The 20,307-nt window shown below is 41.2% G+C and overlaps 1 protein-coding gene across 3 annotated transcripts in view; it reads right to left on the minus strand.

The window, feature by feature from the left end:
- Positions 1 to 371: 371 nt before the first annotated feature.
- Positions 372 to 20,307, minus strand: part of SVOPL (SVOP like) — a 51,479-nt gene continuing 31,543 nt past the window's right edge. For 2 of the 3 annotated variants that reach the window (XM_023745309.1, XM_023745311.1), the window contains one exon: positions 7,566 to 7,776. In XM_023745309.1, the coding sequence (XP_023601077.1) occupies positions 7,642 to 7,776 (135 nt within the window). In that variant the 3' untranslated portion in view covers positions 7,566 to 7,641. Of the gene's footprint in view, positions 2,418 to 7,565; positions 7,777 to 20,307 lie in introns of those variants that run through there. The other variant, XM_023745310.1, reaches the window with a different exon arrangement.

Genomic DNA, 20,307 nt, shown 5'->3' on the forward strand with positions numbered 1-20,307 from the left:
CCCTTCAGTCCAAAGGTTGACGCTCCATCCACTGAGCCAAACCAGCCAGGGCACGTCTTGTGTCTTTAATTTTTCATTTAGCCTTTTGGAATTTTGAATCCTTTGCGGGGGGTGGGTTCTGCATACCAACTAAAATAGGCATTCCATTCTGGTTGATCTGGAAACCCTTACTTTCATGTGTACTTCGTAAGGAAATGATCTTATCTAATTAGAACATTCGCCATAATGGTCATTGTAATGTTAGGTTGTTGCAGTAAGAGTTGCCATTTTTGTAAATATCTACAGTTGATAATTTTGTATGGTCCTCAAATGATGTTATAAATATCCATATGTCCCTTAGCAGAAAAATGGCTCCCCACCTCGAAGCCAAATGAATATCTAAGAGGGAAATGCCACTGGGTTGGGGATTGTGTGGTGTTTTACAGTGTACCTCACTGGAATTTTTCTTCAGTTTAGCAGGTGAATTAATTTCAATCGAATGTATTCCACAACCAACTTATCCTAGCACAGAAGGCTTAGATTTAGTGGTGAGTACTCTAACGTCTTACAAGTGTTTGACCTGTGTCCACCATTTTTCAGCTTTGGCTTCCGAGATTCCTATTAGCAATAGATTTATTATTCCTTTCCTGAGAAGCTTTCTTTATAGTGTCAGACGCCCTAATGGCTTTTACTTGTCTGGTGTATGCCTACTTAGATTTTGTTGTGCCATTGGTTAAAACAATCTTAATTTAGTTCCCCAAGTCTCCCAGTAGTTTAGTTTATGCTGTAGGCTTTGAGTTTCCTAACAGCTACCACTAACCGCAGACTTCCACTATAACTGTCCTGGAACCTTTCCGGGAACAATATTTTTTTTAAATAAAGTGTTTAGATTGGAGAGCTACACACAAGGGAGTGGAGCTCAAATCCAAGAGTGACTTACCAATGGCCCTCAGCTTTGACGAGAGGAACAGTGAACTCAAAAGGTTCAGTGGGCTTCTCGCCTGTGTGTCTTGTCCTGCAGGCCATTAGCAGTCAACTTCCATCCTTGTCACCAAAAACTGTTTAAAATGATTAAAGAAGACAATTTAGGTGATTCAAACAAACTTTATTTAACACTTGCTGAAGCAGGCAGTCTACAGTGCCGGGATCCTAAGCACTGGGCAGAGGCAGGAATCTTTTAAAGAATAAGGAATAAGAAAGTAAGTATAGAGCCCAGAGTTGGCTTGGTGTTTGGCTGGCTGGTTACAATATATTTCTGGTCAAGCAGAGCATTTATAGGGACACAAAATTTATTCAAAGTTTGGTTTGCTGATGTGGTACCCCAGGCAGGAGTAGTCTTCATTTGGGCCTAGAAATTTATTTCAACAAAATTCAATCTATGGCCTGCTTTTACACAGCCTCAGAGCCAACAGTGTTTTTCACATTTTTAAAGGCTTGTGGAGGAGAAAAAAAGCAACAGATCATATGTAGTTCACCAAGCCTAAAATATTTACTGTCTGCCCCTTTACAGAAAAGCCTTCCTTGCTTAAAGCCATCTGTGCCTGTGATTAAATAGGAATGACTTGCACTCCCACTCCCACTGAAGCAGGGGTATAAACCCTCTCATACATGCAGTTTGCTAGGGCAGGGACACTAATGTGGTTGCAGCAAGTCTTTTTTTAGTGCAGATTGGGGGTGAGTAGGTGAGCCAAGCCTTGGGAGCCCAATTTCTGAGGACTTCACAGTAAATCTGAACAATAATAAAAGACGAAATATAAGTGTGAAAACTTGAGGTGCTTCCTTTCCACAGCATATCTAGCCTAGTAGAGTGTGGCATGTATGAGATCAGGCAGCGACTGTTCAACAAAGGGCAGACAGTTGCATGGTGTGGGTAAGCTTGCTGCACTCTTCATTTGTTTTATCACTTGGGAATGAGATTCCCCAATAAATTAATTAAATGAAAATTGAAAATGGTGAAAATTGTTCTCAACTTTTTGGTGATTATATACAAGACTCATGCTAACTTAAGCATATTGTTTATGAATAAGCAATTTTCATTAATAAATGAGGCCACAATTTTAATAAATATGCTATTATAAATTTGAGTATTTTGAAAGCTTTAATGATACCATACCAAGTTCTTATCTTAGTATATATGTTTTTTGCCTGAGAATAATTCACCTAAAAGTTGGGACTTTATGTCAAGGAAGGAAAGCCACCTTCCCCCTACCCATCTCCCACAGACATAGCTTTTAATTTAAGTGTACTTCATACAAGTTCTAGGTGTTTTGGCTCTATCTTATTCTTATGTGCCTTATTTTTAAAAAATAGTTTCTTAATTACCAAGTAGCATACAGAAGTAACACCAGGTTGTTAAAAATGTACCACAACTCTTTGTGAAGATAAAATACAATTTTCTTCTTTGGTAGACACAGGTTTTCGGATCTTCATTTAATTTGCTAGAAAAAATAAGTTATTTAATAGATCAATACATTTAAAGTCTTCTCCCATTCATACTCAGCTGTCTGGCACTAGAAACTAGTAATAGAAGGCTCTTTTATTAAAATTAAGAGGAATTTACCTTTGTGTACCTGAAAATGGAATGGTTGCTATACCATTCAGAAAAAAAAGTCACATTATAAATATCCTCTTTCAAGGGCTTTTTCCAGCTTACCAGGCTGTTCAAAATGAATAAGTCTAAAGTAGAATTACTATTAACCAGGAGGATTCATCCAGTCAAACTGTTGGAAGTTAAATTTTGTTAACATTAGAAATGTTTAAACATGCTAAATGCTCACAAGACTGAGATACACACACCGTTGAAAATTTTTATAAACTGGAGAACCAAGATGGAGTTGTAGTTAAACTTGGAATTAACTGCCTCCCACAACCACATCAAAATTACAACTAAAATACAGAATAACTATCATCACCTAAAATCTGGCTGAATGAAAGTCCTACAACTAGAGAAGTAAAAAAGAAAGCACATCGAGACTGATAGGTGGGGGCGTGGGACAGGCTGGCCCTGCACCCACATGTGGCATTTTTTAATTGGGAGGGATATCTTGGCTGCAAAGGCCTCCCGTGAAGAGAAGTCCCTGGTTTTGGGTGTTATAAAAACCAGCAGGGATTGTGGCTGAGTGATGTGGAGGCTGCTGGAGACCAGGCACTTCCTCTTAAAGGGCTTGCAAATGGTCTTACTTGGATTCACTCCCTCTGAGCTCCAGTGCTTGTGGGGGATCCAGGATCATATGAGGAGAAACTGGACTGACATCGGAGCAATAATTCAGGGGCAACTTTCTCCCAGGCAAGGTTGCTCACAGGGGTCATTCATATGCTGAGATCTCACCCATCACTGAGCCCACTGGCAGATGCCATATCTGAGCCTCCATCATGGCTCACTGTTCGGACCACCCTGGTGATTCCCTGAAACCCTGCCTAACCCAAGCTATTTGCAGCTGCTTTTCCATATGAATGGCCTGTCCTGGCTCAGGCTTCAGACTCTCCTAAAATCAAATAAGTAGCAGCTGGACTCAGTGTACCCCATACCTCTCAACAAGTGGCCACAGGCCTGGCACTAGCAGCAGCCTGCCTTGGTTCACAATTTGGCCTCCTGGGCACCTTCAAGCCCAATACAGATAGCAGCCATTGTAGATCACTCTGTAGCTTGTGCCAGGTGGCCCTAGGCAGAGCATAGGCAGTGGCTGACTTTGCATCTCCCAGGAGGCCCCAGAGCCAGTGGACAGCTTCAGACCACACCAGATTACAACTCTACCACATCCACAAGTGACACACTCAAGGGGCAGAGTCAGTGAGTACCAAAGCCCACTAAAGCAAGTCCTGATCCACAGGGGTGTCTCCTGCACAGCAGCTCTTCCATTGTAGTCACAGGTGATCCTCACAGCCAATCAGCCTAGGGATCAATTCCTCCCAGTGATGCCAACAGCAATCAAGGCTCAACTACAAGACAGTGCACCTAGAATACCCAGATCGGGTAACGGGAGGCTGGGCCCTACAGGACACCTACTGTGCAAGGCAACTTTACCAATTCCAGGAGACATAGCAGCTCTACCTAATATGTACAAACAAACAGAAGCAGCCAAAATGTGGAGACAAACACGTCACAAATGAAAGAATAGAAATCTCCAGAAAAAGAACTAAGTGGAAAGCAAGCAAACTACTAGATACAGAGTTCAAAACAATAGTTATAAGGATGCTTAAGGATCTTAATGAGAGCTTCAAGGGACTTAGTGAGAACATCAAAGACATGAAAAAGGACCAAATTAAGCATACACTAACTGAAATGAATAATTTACAGGGCATCAATATTAGAGGATACCAAAAATCAAATCAGTGATTTGGAATATCAGGAAGCAAAAATCACCCAATCACAAGAGTAAAAAGAAAATAATCAAAAAATATAAAGAGAGTGTAAGGAGCCTCTGGGATAACTTCAAGGGTACCAACATTTGCATTATGGGGGTGCCAGAAAGAGAAGAGAGAGAGCAAGGTATTGAAAACCTATTTGAAGAAATGACAGAAAGAAATACCCTTACAATTCCAGGAAACACAGAGTCCCAAACAAGACGAACTCAAAGAGGCCCACACCAATACATCATAATTAAAATGCCAAGGGTTAAAGACAGAGAATCTGAAAAGCATTTACCTACAAGGAAGCACCCATACCACTGTCAGCTGATTTCTCAACAGAAACTTTGCAGGCCAGAAGGGAGTGGCAAGAAATATTCTAAGTGATGAATAGCAAGGACCTATAACCAAGATTACTCAGCAAAGCTATCATTGAGAATTCAAAGTCACATCAAGAGCTTCACAGACAAGAAAAAGCTAAACAAGTTCATCACCAAATCAGTATTACATGAAATGTTGAAGGGTATTCTTTAAGAAGAACAATAAAAAATATGAACAAAATGACAATAAATACATATCTACAACAATAGAATCTAAAAATCAAAATAAACAAGGAATCTAATGAACAAAATAAACTGATGAATAAAATAGAATCAGAGGCATAGAACAGACTGATGAATTTTGGGGGGGAATGGGGAGGCAGGAAGAGATTAACATAAGAACTTATATGCACACATGCATTACCTATAGACAGAACTGGGTGGAGTAGGAAAAGGGGGACATCTGTAAAATTCTCAAATTTTTTTCCCCCAAAGACAAATAGCCACTCAATGGCTTTATGTGCCCACACAATCGTAGTTATTGAACATACATGTTACAGCTGTAAGGAAGTTATATTAAAAAGTCTTCTAGCCCTAACTGGTTTGGCTCAGTGGATAGAGCGTCGGCCTGTGGACTGAAGGGTCCCAGGTTCGATTCCCGTCAAAGGCATGTACCTTGGTTGCAGGCACATCTCCAGTGAGGAGTGTGCAGGAGGCAGCTGATCGATGTTTCTAACTCTCTATTCCTCTCCCTTCCTCTCTGTAAAAAATCAATAAAATATATTTTTTTAAAAAAATGTCTTCTAAACAGACATGTAAAATGATTCCACCACAATGGTAAAATCATGTCCCAGTCCACAGAAGAGGGAATAATCTGTTTTTCTTCTTTAATCCTTACCCAAGGATATTTTTTCCAATGTGAGACACATCGGTCAGTTGCCTTCTGCACACGGACCAGGGCCTGGACCTGGGAAGAGCCTGCAACCAAGGTACATGCCCTTGACCAGAATCAAACTTAAGACCCTTTGGTCCACAGGCTGATGCTCTGTCCTCTGAGCCAAACCTGCTAGGGCCTGGTTTCCTTTTATATGTAGTGTTACTACTTAATAATGAGTATGGAAAACTAGATTAAAATTTAGCATCACTTGCTCTGGCCTGTGTGCCCAGCTGGAGCGCCGAAAGGTTGCAGGTTCAATTCCCAGTCCCTATCGGGGCACTTGTGGGAGGCAATCAATCAATGTGTCTCTCACATCGATTTTTCTCTCTCTTCCCCCCCCTCCCTTCCTACTCTCTCTGAAAAGCAATGGGAAAAATATCTCTGGGTGAGGATTAACAGCAACAAACAACAATAAAAAACATTAAGATTTAGCATCTCTTAATTTTACAATCTGTTTTAAATTCCAGTCCTACTAAATACTGGCGTATTCTTTTATACAAGTTACTCAACTTACCTTTGCCTTAGTTTCCTCATTTGTGTGAAGGATATGATAATCCCTTCATATAAGATTAAAAGGAATCATATGGATCATCGAATGGATTACCTTTCCTAGTATAGAACCTAAACACAGTCTTAAATTTGTAATTATATGACAGGTTATCTAATCTGTGATTAAAATGTATATTACCTTACAGATAATCTAAGGTATTTAAAAATGGAGTAGCATGTCTTGGACCTAGGGAAAAAATCAAGAGTGGTGTTTGTTTTCTTCCTTTACTCAAAAGTGCCTTCCTTATATCTACTCACAGACAACACAACACATCAGTACCAATATTAATGTGTCTGTTGTGTACTATGAATAGGACACAGGAGAGAGCAAATCACATTCAGCCAGAGAAGCATCATGACTGAACAGCCTCATTTAGGGACAGCAGCTCAAGATCAACCCCAACTGCCTTCCCCTTCCCCCCCGCCCCCCACCAATGCACATAGGCACACGCACACCCTTGCGTCCAGCAATAAGCTTCATGTTTACAGCAGGAAAACATCAGTGCCACCACCTATCCTATCTAATAATAGACAAACAGGGTAATTGACCGTACCTTCACTATGCTTTCCATGGGCTAATCAGCAAAATATGCAAATTAACCACCAACAAAGATGGCAGTTAATTTGCATATGTAGGCGGGAAGCGGTGAAACGAAGACTGAAGGCGGCTCCGGCCGGAGCAGGGAAGGCTTTGAATATGGCTCCAGCCAGAGCAGCGATCAAAGCAGGTCCGGCCAGAGTAGCGAAGGCTTTGAAGGTGGCTCCGGCCAGAGCAGCAATCAAAGCGGGTCCGGCCAGAGCAGCGAAGGCTTTGAAGGCAGCTCCGGCCAGAGCGAAGACCTGGGTCCCCGGTGCCGAAGGAAAACCGGTGCAGGCAGCCAGAGGAAGGGAAGGCCTATTGCATGAATCTTTTCGTGCAACAGGCCTCTAGTACTTTTATAAGGGCACAGGGATAGGAGAGACCCTGTCCTCTACAACTTGGCCCATGGAACATACCTTACACTTCGGTACATATTGTTTTATGTACTTTGTGAAATACAGTAGGCAGGCAGTGTCTACTGACTGTGAAGTGCAACTGGCGCAGCTGAAGCTTTTGACTCTTACCACAGGGGCCGAAAGTACTAGGGGAAAGGTAGCTGGACTAGTATGTCAACACCATCACTCAAAGGGCAACACAAACCGCTATTTCTGCTCCTTGGGCCGCCTTCAGTTCTGCAGCGGCACTTACGTCCAGGTGGAAAAGTGGGAAGGGTAGAATGCTGAGGCCTCAACAACTATCATTCACCATGGTCCCTGGATCAAGCTATAACTTTTACCAAAAGCAGGTTTGAGGTGGATATAGTTAAACTTTAGTGCTGCTCAATGTTACATGTGGGGAAAATGGATACCCAGTTTTTCTACTGGACACACTAAAATATCAGTGTTAGCCCATGAATAATCATGTCTGCTTAAAAGGATTTTCATACTCCAAGTTCATTTTCTTTGTTCTAAAAGTGGGGATTGAGGGTTTTAGGTCCCTGCATCACTTACCTGTAGGGCCCGACCTTTGGTCTCAATGGGGAGAGTAAATGCTGAAATGGCACATATAACACAGACGGATGAGAAAAGACACAGGGCCCCCAGCAACGATGCGCTCATCAGAACCTGCAAGTCACAAAGAATGACTTAATTTATTGTGCCCCAGTCATTTCTAAACTGATCCTTACGTCAAAGGGGATTCACCAAACATATAAATGAAGATCCTTAATAGCCGTTCTCTGTGTTGTGCTTTTGTGGGATTCCTCCATGAACTGGGACGGGTAATATGCATGCACCCACCCTCAGGCAGAGACAAGTCTAAGTTTGCTCAGGCATTTCCAGAGTAAACCAGGCTCCCACCCCCTCTCGCATACCAATGCAGCTTGCTTAACTTCTAACCCTCTCATCCATTCCGTGGACCCCCTCTGCCAAACATCCATTTTCCCTCTCCAATTCTGACAGGATGAACCAGGAGAAAGTTTTTTTGTTTGTTTGTTTTAGAAGAAAGATAAGATAATCTCAGGGTCTCTCTGAAAACATAACGTGTCTTGTCCATTATGCTTCACTGCATGTATGACAAAACCATATGGTGACCATTTTCCCACAGTAAGAATGGATTTCTGTCACTCTACATACATCCTTTGGCCTGGATCCTCACCCTAGTAATGGCAAGCAGGTTCATACACTCCATCTCACATGTCAGTTTCTGCAGGACTGTGCCCCCAAGTTAGCAAACAGCCAGGCACCTGGCAGTTGTCAACTACTCTCACAAAAATGACCTGAAGCCACAGGAGCAGCAAGGCTCTGGTGTCACAGAAAATTGCAATTTGGAGAGGCCTAGAAACTATCTGTTCTAGTCCAACCTCATTGCATTACAGATGAGCCTAGAGTCAGAGCTAAGTGATCACTTGTCCAAAGTCACATACAGACTCCTGACACATAGCATAATGCTCTTACCACTTACGTCCTCCCGAGATAGGCAGTTTGAGAGCCTGTCCTTTGAATAGGCCTGTGGCCTTCCAGAACAGTAAATAATTGCATTTGGCATGTGATAGAACCCATGATATTAGCCTCATTATTTTGTAGTTGGCCTAGGTATCATTGCTGATTTTTATTTCCCAAAATAAAGTACATACAATTTTCCCGAAATAGGAGTTGTATAAGTGTGTGTGTGGGTGTGTGGGTGTGTGTCCCCATCTAAAAGGCAGGGAAACTGGGCTCAGAAAAAGGAAAAGATGCAGAAACCAAGAGACTGGGCAGCCTGAATCATGACCAAACCATATGATAGTTAGGCATGTGTCTAAATTCTACCATTGCTGTCCCTTTTATTATTGGACATCAAAATTCTTACACCCACAAAATGAACTTTAAACTCTCCCACCTCATATCCTTTGCACCAGATTCAAAGTCCTAGGTAGTGTGACACCCTGATGGGTCCGTCGAGTTTAGCTCATAAACTGCTCAACCAGCTGGGATCAGGGACAACAACTGCTTTGTCTTCTTGGTTTCCCTTGAGGGCCACAGGGCTCTGCTTCTGGCAGGACTCGAGCAGTCCAGTGGATGCTACTGGATAGTCTCCCAATGAGTTCCTTGCTAAGTTAACCAGAGTCAATTTCTATTGTCTGCAAGTAAGAATTCTGAGTAATACCTGCTTTAAAAAAATCATCTGGGATCAGATCCTCATCAGATCCTGATCAGATCCTAACCAGAGCTTGGCTGGAGTTCCTAACCAGAACTTTGGCTGGAGATCCTGGCTAGAGGTCCTGACTAGGCTGCTGATCAACTGAAGGCTGTCTTCGTGTCATTCCTTCTTTGCCGACTCCGTCCACACCTTTGGGGACCCCTGGACCTGCTGGGGTTGGACCCCAGCACTCCGGGATCCTTGACTCTCAGAAACTGTGAGAGATAATAAATGCTTCTTGTTTAAAAAAAAAAAATCATCTGGGAAGTTTGTTATAATGCAGGTTTCGGCCCCCACTCCAAATTCACTGGATCAAAAAGACCTGCTAATCTCTACTTCTAAAAGTCAGCCCAGACCAGTGACAAAGAGGACATCTACACTAATAAAGGACAAAGATGCTAATTGACCATACATTCGCTATGCCCTAAGCCACGCCCACCAGCCAATCAGAGCGACTATATGCAAATTAACCCAACCAAGATGGCAGCCAGCAGCCACGGAGCTGGAGCTTGGTTGTCCAGGCAATGGAGGAAGCCAAGCTTCCTGCCTGCCCTGAGCCGGCTGTGGCCTCCACTCATGGCAACAAAGTTTCAATTATAGAAGACAAATCCCAGATACCTGTTTCCGGCCAGCCTGCAAACAGCCATCAGCCCCTCACCCAGACTGGCCAGGCACCCCAGCAGGACCCCCCACCCTGAAGGGGCTGTGGCCAGCCTGCAAACGGCCCTCAGCCACTCACCCAGGATGGCCAGGCACTCCAGTGGGGACCCGCACACTGAAGGGGCTGTGGCCAGCCTGCAAACAGCCATCAGCCCCTCACCCAGGCTGACCAGGCACCCCCACCCTGAAGGGGCTGTGGCCAGCCTTCAAACAGCCATCAGCCCCTCACCCAGGCTTGCCAGGCACCCCAGGGGGACCCCGCACCCTGAAGGGGCTGTGGCCAGCCTTCAAACAGCCATCAGCCCCTCACCTAGGCTGGCCAGGCACTCCTATATAATAAAAGGGTGATATGCAAATTGACCCTAACAGCAGAATGACTGGGAATGACTGGTCACTATGACACACACTGACCACCAGGGGGCAGATGCTCAATGCAGGAGCTGCCCCCTGGTGGTCGGTGTGCTCCCACAGGGGGAGCTCTGCTCAGTCACTAGCCAGGCTGACGGCTGCCAGCACAGCGGTGGTGGTGGGAGCCTCTCCCGCCTCCTCAGCAGCGCCAAGGATGTCCGACTGCAGCTTAGGCCTGCTCCCCACTGGCAAGTGGACATCCCCCGAGGGCTCCCAGGCTGCCAGGGGGATGTCTGACTGCCAGCTTAGGCCCGTTCCCCCAGGGAGCGGGCCTAAGCCAGCAGGTGGTCATCCCCCAAGGGGTCCCAGACTGCGAGAGGGCACAGGCCGGGCTGAGGGATCCCCATGAGTGCACAAATTTTTGTGCACCAGGCCTCTAGTTACCTAATAAAAGTTTCAGTCCAACAAGACAACAATCCTAAAGATTTATACACCAAACAGCCTCAAAATACATCCAGTAGCCCAGTAGCCCTAGCTGGTTTGGCTCAGTGGATAGAGCATCGGCCTGTGGACTGACGGGTCTCAGGTTTGATTCTGGTCAAGAGCACATGCCCAATCCTAGCTGCTTTGACTCAGTGGATAGAACAATGGACTCTGGACTGGAAGGTCCTGGGTTCAATTCTGATCAAGGGCACACGCTCGGGTTGTGGGCTCAATCCCTAGTGGGGGGCATGCAGGATGCAGCCGATCCATGATACTCTCTCATCATTGATGTTTCTATCTCTCCCTCTCCCTTCCTCTCTGAAATCAATAAAAAATATATATATTTTTTAAATGCATCTAGTAAAAACTGAAAGGAGAAAAAGATAAATCTACATGCAGTTGGAGACTTCAGTGCCTTTCTCTCAGCATTTGATAGAAGTAATACAAAATAAGCAGGGATATAAAAAACAAACAAAAACACAAGATGACGCGTCAGCTACCAGAATTTGATTGGAATAGAACACACAGCAACAGCAGAAGATACATTCTTTTCTAGCCCGTGGAGCACGCACCAAGACAGACCATATGCTGGGCCATAAAATAAACCTCAAGAGATTTTAAAGAATTAAAATTATGGAATGGGTTCTCTGACTAAAATGGTATTAAGCTACAAATAAAGATAACAGCAAAACTTCCAAAAACGTTTAAACTGTGGGTCAAGGAAGTCTCAAAAATAAAAATAAAAAATACACTGAATGTGATGAAAATACAACAATATTAAGTTTGTGGGACACAGCTAAAGGGAACAAAAAATACTTAGGAATAAATTTAAGAAATAGGCCTAAGCGGTTTGGCTCAGTGGATAGAGCATCGGCCTGTGGACTGAAAGGTCCCAGGTTCGATTCTGGTCAAGGGCATGTACCTTGGTTGCGGGCACATCCCCAGTAAGAGGTGTGCAGGAGGCAGCTGATCAATGTTTCTCTCTCATCGATGTTTCTAACTATCTCTCTCCCTCTCTGTAAAAAATCAATAAAATATATTTTTAAAAAAGAAATGTATGACATGAAAATTATAACTATTAAGGGCATGAACATTTGAATAAATCTAATTCTTGGAAAAACAGTATTTTTTTATTTTATAACATAATTCTCACCAAAAGTAATCTAACACTGCCCGGGTGGTGTAGCTCAGCAGTTGAGCATCAAGCCAGGAACCAAGAGGCCACTGGTTCGATTCCCAGTCAGGGCACAGGCCCAGGTTGCGGGCTCGATCCCCTGTGGAGGGTGTGCAGGAGGCAGCCAATCAATGATGTTCCTCTCTCATCATGGATGTTTCTATCTATCACTCTCTCTTCCACTGTCTCTAAAAATAAATAAATAAATAAAATATATTTTAAAAAAACAAAGTAATTAACGCTAATGGATTTTCAATCAAAATCCCACTAGGATTTTTAAAAATCAATTTTGGGGGAAAATTGTTTCTGTAATTAATTTGAAAGAAGAAAAAATCTGAAAACGTCTGGGATATAGGAGAGTCTGAGGGAGGTTTTTAGCCTAAGAGGCATTAAGCAAGGTTTCAGACATTAGCAGTGCGATTGATGCCAGAATAGATCCAAGAACCTATGGAAATGTGGTTTATTATAATAGGGGCATAGTAAGTCAATTGAGATGAGCCAAAACACAAGGATGATTAATGGCCTGGGAACAACCAGCTAGGCACTGTTTTGTTGCTTTTTAAAGCTGGATCCTAATTTCAGGCCTTAAGCATAAATTGACTTTCAGTGTTTTAGAAATATGGATAAGCAAGTGATGAAGGCCATTAAGCATGACACAAAACATTAACTCAAATGAAAATAGTTGGTAAAAAAATATTTTAAATTTTGCATGCCAAAAAAATACAAAGATCAAAAAGTAAACCGCAAACAATAAATATCTGTATTATATTAATAAATGGCTAATAGCCTGTGGAAAAATTGCAAATCATATTAAACAATTTACCAAAAAAATATAAATGGATAATAAACGGTGCTCAGCCTTACTAAAAATGAACAAATTATAGATTAAGATGATACAATGTATTTTGTACCATATTAATAAGGCTTAAAAGGAAAGGTTACTATCCCTTTTGGTGATGATGGATGAAACAGGGATGCTTGTTTAAGAATGGTTAATATGAAATACATAAATTTTAAAAAAATGAAATTTGACAAGATCATCGCAATTTAAAATATGTACACCCTTTGACCTAAAAATTACCCAGTAGAGCTTTTCTAAAAATTCTGCTTTTCCTTCAGACATATTCCAGTCATTCTCATGTCTGTGTCCTATTGTAGAGGCCCTCCCCACCACCCTGTATTAGCAGACCACCCTCAACACTGTCTCCTTTCCCTGTATTATATGTTTGCATAGCACGTAGCATTACTCATATTTGACATATTAATAAGCTGTCCCATGTCCATTCACCACTATAGTGTAATTTCAAAGAATCTGGAACCTTCACTTGTACAGTATCTAGAGCATAAAGGAGCTCAATGGCTATGTGTTGAGTGACTAATACAGTTGCACATGTGCAAAAGTGTAGGGTGCATGATGTTCGTTGTCCCATTATAAAACCATAGAGAAATAACACAGAAGCAACTTACTCATAAACAAGGTAATAACTGACTATGAGACATCCACACAGTGGAGATCTATGCACCTAGTTAAAAGAATGAGGTTGATCTACATGTACTAACATGAAACAATGAGGAAAGGCAGTTGCAATACATTATATATATATAGTGAGAGAGAGTAGATAGATAGATAGATAGATAGATAGATAGATAGATAGATAGATAGAGAGGTAGGAGTTATACACGGGCCTGTCTACATACACACTCACATACATGTAGAAACACAGCATAAAGATGTAAACACATCTATTTGATGGCTACTGACAGCCTTTAAGCTTCACCCTCCTCACTTTCCCTTGTTCTCCAACTTCTGGACAAACTTACAAAAAGCCTGAGTGCTCCTTCCTATGGCACTGGCAGGAGATTTGAATTACACAAGCCCCTGCCCTAGCATGAGAACTCTCCATCTAACCAAAATAGAAACCCCAGGCAACCTGCTCTCCTTGTCCTCAGGCCATTTCAGATCTGTGAGAGGCCTGTCCTGCTCCCTCGGAGACCTGAAACATGTATGTAACTAAGTAAAAAGTACATCTACACTTATACATACATCTGTGTGTATATAATACATACACCGCAAATATAAAAAATACATATGCACATTTATATGTATACAAATACTACTACTGGTGCACAGGCACACCAAAAGAGAGAAAAATATATGCCTAGAAAAGCATTTGGAAGAATATACCCCAAACTATTAAGAGAGACAGTTATCTTTGGTGATCAAATTACAAGGAATTTTTCCTTTCTTGGTTCTACATTTCTGTATTTGAAGTTTTACAACAAACATATTTTTATATTTAGAAAAAAATCCCCAAATGATTGTAAACCTTGTTAATATAAATAAACACTGAACTGTACTTTTGACCCAAGAAGTAAAATAAAAAGCTAATAAACCTATGCAATTAGTGTAAAAGAATTCATAAAAACAAAAGCCTAAATGAATAAATTAAAAACAGAAACAGGCAGACTTGATAAAGTAATCCAAGAGCTATTTTAGAAAAAAAATAAAGCTAATTATGAAAGTGAAAAATCATAGCCCACCGATGTGGCTCAAGGGTTGAGCAGCGACCTACCCCTGGTATATTGAACCATGAGGTCACAGTTCAATTCCCAGGCAGGACACAGGTCTGGGTTGTGGGCTAGCATCCCCGGTAGGGGGCATGCAGGAGGCAGCTAATCAATGATTCTTTCTCATCATTGATATTTCTATCTCCCTCCCTCTTTGAAATAAATAAAAACATATTTTTTTAAAAATAACAATTTTTAAAGTGAAAAAATCCTATAAGCATGGAATTAAGAATGTGAAAGAAATAATCACTAATACAGAGGATGAAGAGAGCCATAAAAATACTACCCCCAGTTCTTTGCTTATAAATTTGAATAATTAGATATTCAATAAAAATGTTTCCTGACATTTACTCCCAGATATAAAACCAACAGAAACAACCCCAAAAAAGTGACTAACAAGTACAGCCTCAAAAGTGCCAAATTTCTAAGGAACAGAGTCCAGGGAAAGAAGAAACGTTTATTTCTTTTTAATGAAACCTGGATGACAATGAGAACCTAGGAAAGATAAAACACACACACACACACAAACCAGCCACCATGTCATCTATATGCATTGATTCAACATTTAATAAAATACGGGCACATAAAACACAGTGCTTCTCTGAAAGAGGAAAACACTGGCTAAATGAGGTCCTCTGCTGTCACACCTGCAGCATGACCTGAAGGCTCTCCTTGCCCACTCCTGCTCCTTCCCATTCCCCCTTCCAGGTACTTCCCAGTAAATCTCTTGCATATGTAAGTCCATGGTGGCATCTGCTTCTCTGAGGACCCAAACTGATCCCTGATATTTCAATAAAATAGTTGGATACAAAATTAATAGGAAAAATAAATTCATTTTCTTTATACAAAGTGGCCAGTTAGAAACATCACTCACAAAACGTTCTGAGTACCCACTATATATTCCAGGTCCTGGAGAATGAGCTAGGAGTAAAGAAATTAGCAAAATATGCACACATCCGTCCCCATGGGGCCTAAAGTCTATTGGGAGAGATAGATTTTAGTCTGATAAATAGGCAACTACAATCTGATCAGCAACATGAAGGAAAATCTCAAAGTGCTAAAAGAGCTCTTAACAGGGAGACCAAACTTAGTTTAGGGCAAGAGGGAGGGCTTTCTTAAGCAGGGAATGAATCATAGCTAACTGGGGGGTGGAGATGGAGTAGGAAGGGATAAGGGTTTCCAGTACCAGCAATTGAGAAAACCCCAGGGAGGGGAAGAATTTGTGGTGGTTTGAATAAACTACAAGAACCAGATTGTTTATAGCTAAGTAAACAGCAGGGAAGAGTACCAGATAGGGGCCTCAATAGCCTCTCAATGGTAGAGCCCTGTAAATCATGTTGAGGATTTTTGTCTTTGTCTATGAGGAAGAGAAGGAGCAATACGATAAAGGGTTATAAGCACAAGAATAACAGAAGATCTACATGGATGCAGTAAAGAAAATGAGTTGAATGAGAGGAAGAGCACACAGAAGGAGACCAGTCAGGACTCTATTAGCAGTCCAATGACAGGTGATGGTAGTTTCAACCAGAGTGATGCTGGTGGTGGAAAAGTAGATAAGGTGATGATCCAGCATCTATTGGGATGTTAAGCCACATGGTTTGAGGATTGAATATGATGATAAAAGAGAAGGGAATAGAGGACAACTCCAGGTTGGAAACTGGAAGAAGTGTGGGTTTGGGGAGAAATGTCATGATTGAATTTTGGACATGCCGAATTTAAGATGATTTTGAGACATTCAAATGGAAATGTTGAAGAGGTGACTGGATGTATGAAACTGCAGTTCAGAAGAAAGGCCTAGTCTAGAGATATAAATTTGGGCGTCATGAGCACATAGTTGATAATTAAAATAAAAACAGGTGAAATCATCTAAGTGGAGAGTAAAATATGAAAAGATGAGGGTCTAATGTTGAGTAATAAGAATCCTCAAAAATTAGAGTAGAGGATAATATACTACAAAGAGATAGAGAAGGAATAGCCGAAGATGTAGGAAGAAAACAACCAGAGGGCAAGGCGATGGTTGGCATGGGAAGGGGATAGAGAACAAAGGCATGGCCATCAGTCCCTAACGTGAGGGAGAGGTCACATGAGATGGGGGATTAAAACAATATTTGGATTTAGAGATGTGGAGGTCTCTCAGAGACCTTGCCAAGATTCATTGTGGTAGAGTAGGGATGGCTGCAGCCAGGCTGGAGAGGTGGCAGTGCGAGTGGGGAGAAGGAAATGAGAACAGTGAAGAGAAGGAACCCTCTTAAGTAATTTGGCTGGAAAGAGATAGTTAACAGGGTTGAGTTTACATTTTGTAAGCTATGAAACCTTAAGCACATTAAAATGCCAAGTAGAAGGATTCGACATGGAGAAATAAAATCACAGGATACAATTATAAATCTGAAAAACTCAACTCAAATGAAAAACCATCCAGAATGAGCTGGCTTTTTAAAAATCAATAGACAAAAAAAACTCAATAGCCTCTCTAAATACAAATTACTTGTTAGAATGTTAGACTAGAAATTATAATGAAAAAAATCTATTCACAATAACAATGAAAAACCATAAAATGCCTAAGAATAAACAAGACATGCAGGATCTATTTTAAGAAAACAATAAAATCTCAGCAAGGGTTGTAGAAGGAACACCAAACAAATGGAAACACAAACCATAATCTTAGAAAGACAACACTAAAAAGAAGTCCATTTTTACTACATTAACTGATACATTTAACAAGTTAACAATTAAAATCTTAATAGGGCCCAGCTGGTGTGGCTCAGTGGTTGAACGTCAACCTATGAACCAGGAGATCGAAATCCAAATCCCAGTCAGTGCACATGCCTAGGTTGTGGGGTGTGCAGGAGGCAGCCGACCAATGATTCTCTTTCATCATTGATGTTTCTAACTCTCCCTCTCCCTTCCCCTCTGAAATCAATAAAAATATATTTTAAAAAATATATACATAAATAAAATTTTAATAGGTTTTGGGCAGACAAGGGAGGCAGAATGTAACAATGATTCTAAAGTATATCTGAGAAGAGCAATGAGGTGGTGCTTTTGTAGCCAGTTTTGGTATTGTAATATAAATTTCATTCAACAATATCATATGACAGTGACAATACCAGACAGATCAATGGACTAAAATAGTGAGACTAAATATAGACCAAGGAATGTGGGAATATGAGCAAACAGACATTTCTATTGAAGAGTAAAAACTAGGTTATTCAATAAATAGTGTAGGGACAACTGGCCTGCCATGTGGGAAATCAGAGAACTGTTTCCTGAACGAGACTTCATCCTTTGATGAATAAATACTTCAATGGCCTAGAAGAAGGCATGTCAAGGATTTCTGGGATTCACTCACTTTGTGAAAATTGATTAAGTTGTCGCTTATGATTATGAAGCATTTTACATGGACATTATGCTTCAATAAGTTTAACCTTAAGTTTAGTCCTCTCCCCACAGTGGTTCTCAACCTTCTGGCCCTTTAAATCCAGTTCCTCATGTTGTGACCCAACCATAAAATTATCTTCGTTGCTACTTCATAACTGTAATGTTGCTACTGTTATGAATCGTAATGTAAATATCTGATATGCAGGATGGTCTGAGGCGATCCCTGTGAAAGGGTCGTTCGACCGCCAAAGGGGTCACGACCCACAGGTTGAGAACCACTGGACTAGAAGCGACAGATGTGGATTTTCATAATCCTTATCATAGAACCCAGAAATTGTGGAGAAAAATATTGATAAGTCTAAATGTATAAAAACCTAAAGAAAGGAGAACATAGACAAGAATGAAAGAAATTGGAAAGTTGGGAGGGGTTAATATTTGCAACATGACAGAAAAATAGTTAAAATCCTTTATGTATATGAAGGACTCTTACAGGTTAGTGTTTTAAAAACTGAATTGAAAAACAGGCAAGGACCTGAATGGGCAAGCTAAAAAAAACATGAAACACCCAATTAAAATATGAAAAGAACAATTCAGGTTCGTTCCTTATCAAAGAAATACTAATTATAATAACAAAGAGATACCATTTATGGACAGTGAGATTGGCAAAGATGAAAAGACTAACAAAACCAGTTGGCAAGTATGTGAAATAGTGGGGCTCTTAGGCATTGGTACAACCTTCCTAAAGGGAATTTTAGCACAATATACCAAAATGGAAAATGAACGGACTCTTTGACCTACCAATCCAATTTCTAGGAATATATCCAAAGGAGATAACTGCATAGCTAGATGAAAATGTAAGGCCCAAGGCCCAGCCGATGTAGCTCAGTGTTTGAGTGTCAACACATGAACCAGGAGGTCACCAGTTCAATTCCTGGTCAGGACACATGCCTGGATTTCGGGCTTGATTCCCAGGAGAGGATGTTTCTATCTCTCTCTCTCCATCTCTGAAACATAAAAAATGTAAGCACAAGGATGCTCACTACTGTTGTTTATAATAAAAAAGTATCTGAAATAGTCTAGATATTCAAAATGGAACAGATAAAGGAATTGAAAGGTAACTTTTGAAAGGCATTTTTTAATATTTATTGACATGAAAAAATGTCTACAATGTATTTTTCAGTGCAAAAAGCAAACTATAGAAAGTATATGAAGGTTCAGAACTCTCCTCCTCCCCTGACACACTGAACCTACAGTCACACATGCAACAGTTTCCTCTGGAAAAAAACCCAAAGCTAGCTGAATACCTCCTATACATCAGGCACAAGAGAAAAAACCACATCAAATTGCATAGGAGAGAAATAGAAACAGACTCAAACACGGAGAACAAACTGAGGGTTACAAGAGGTGCTGGAGGTGGGGAGTTTGGGGAAGGCGGCAAAGTGGGTAAGGGGGGTGTGAAAAGATACAAACTTCCAGTTATAAAATAAACAAATCCTGGGGATATAACATACAGCATGATGAGTATAGTTAACAATATAGTATTCTATACTTGAAAGTTGCTAAGATAATCTTAAAATTCTCATCACAAGAAAAGAAAAATGAGTGGTGATGGATGTTAACTAGACTTACTGAAGTGATTATTCTGTTAATACATATATATCAAATCATTATGTTGTATACCTGAAAGTAATATAATGTCATATAATGTCAATTATATCTCAATTTTAAAAGTATATGAACTAATGAACTATGATCAAATTTGGGTAAATATATATGCAAATATATACATATCTATATATATAAAAGGCTAAGCGACAGTCTGACCAGTAGTTATGATGCACAATGACCATCAGGGGGCAGACACTCTGACCGGTAGCTATGACTCACACTGACCACCAGGGGGCAGATGCTCAACGCAGGAGCTGCTGAGCTGCGGTGACTTGGCAGCAATGGTTCTCGGGTGACGCACCCCAGAACCAGCGAGGAGGGAGCCTGATTCCAGGGTGTGTCACCCGAGAACCACCCTCTTGCAATCCAAGACCCCTCAGGGGATGTTGGAGAGCCAGTTTCAGCCTGATCCCTGCAGGCCAGGCTGAGGGACCCCACCGGTCACACTGCAGGCACCCTTCGAGCCCCAGCGCCGCTTCAGGAAGGACTGTGGGAGATTGGCTCCAGGGCGTTTCCAGCCTGTCTCACCCAGTCCTGCCCCGCTGGCCACCTTCTTATTAATTTTTTTTCAATGTGCACAAATCCATGCACCGGGGCACTAGTACTTAAATATATTGAAAGAGCTTCATTAAAATGTTTGTATTTGTTATCTCTAGTAAAATATTAGGTAGTGAAATTTTCATTTTAGTTTTAATTA

This window comes from Myotis lucifugus, unplaced genomic scaffold, assembly GCF_000147115.1.
Source record: "Myotis lucifugus unplaced genomic scaffold, Myoluc2.0 scaffold_532, whole genome shotgun sequence".
NCBI lineage: Eukaryota > Metazoa > Chordata > Mammalia > Chiroptera > Vespertilionidae > Myotis > Myotis lucifugus.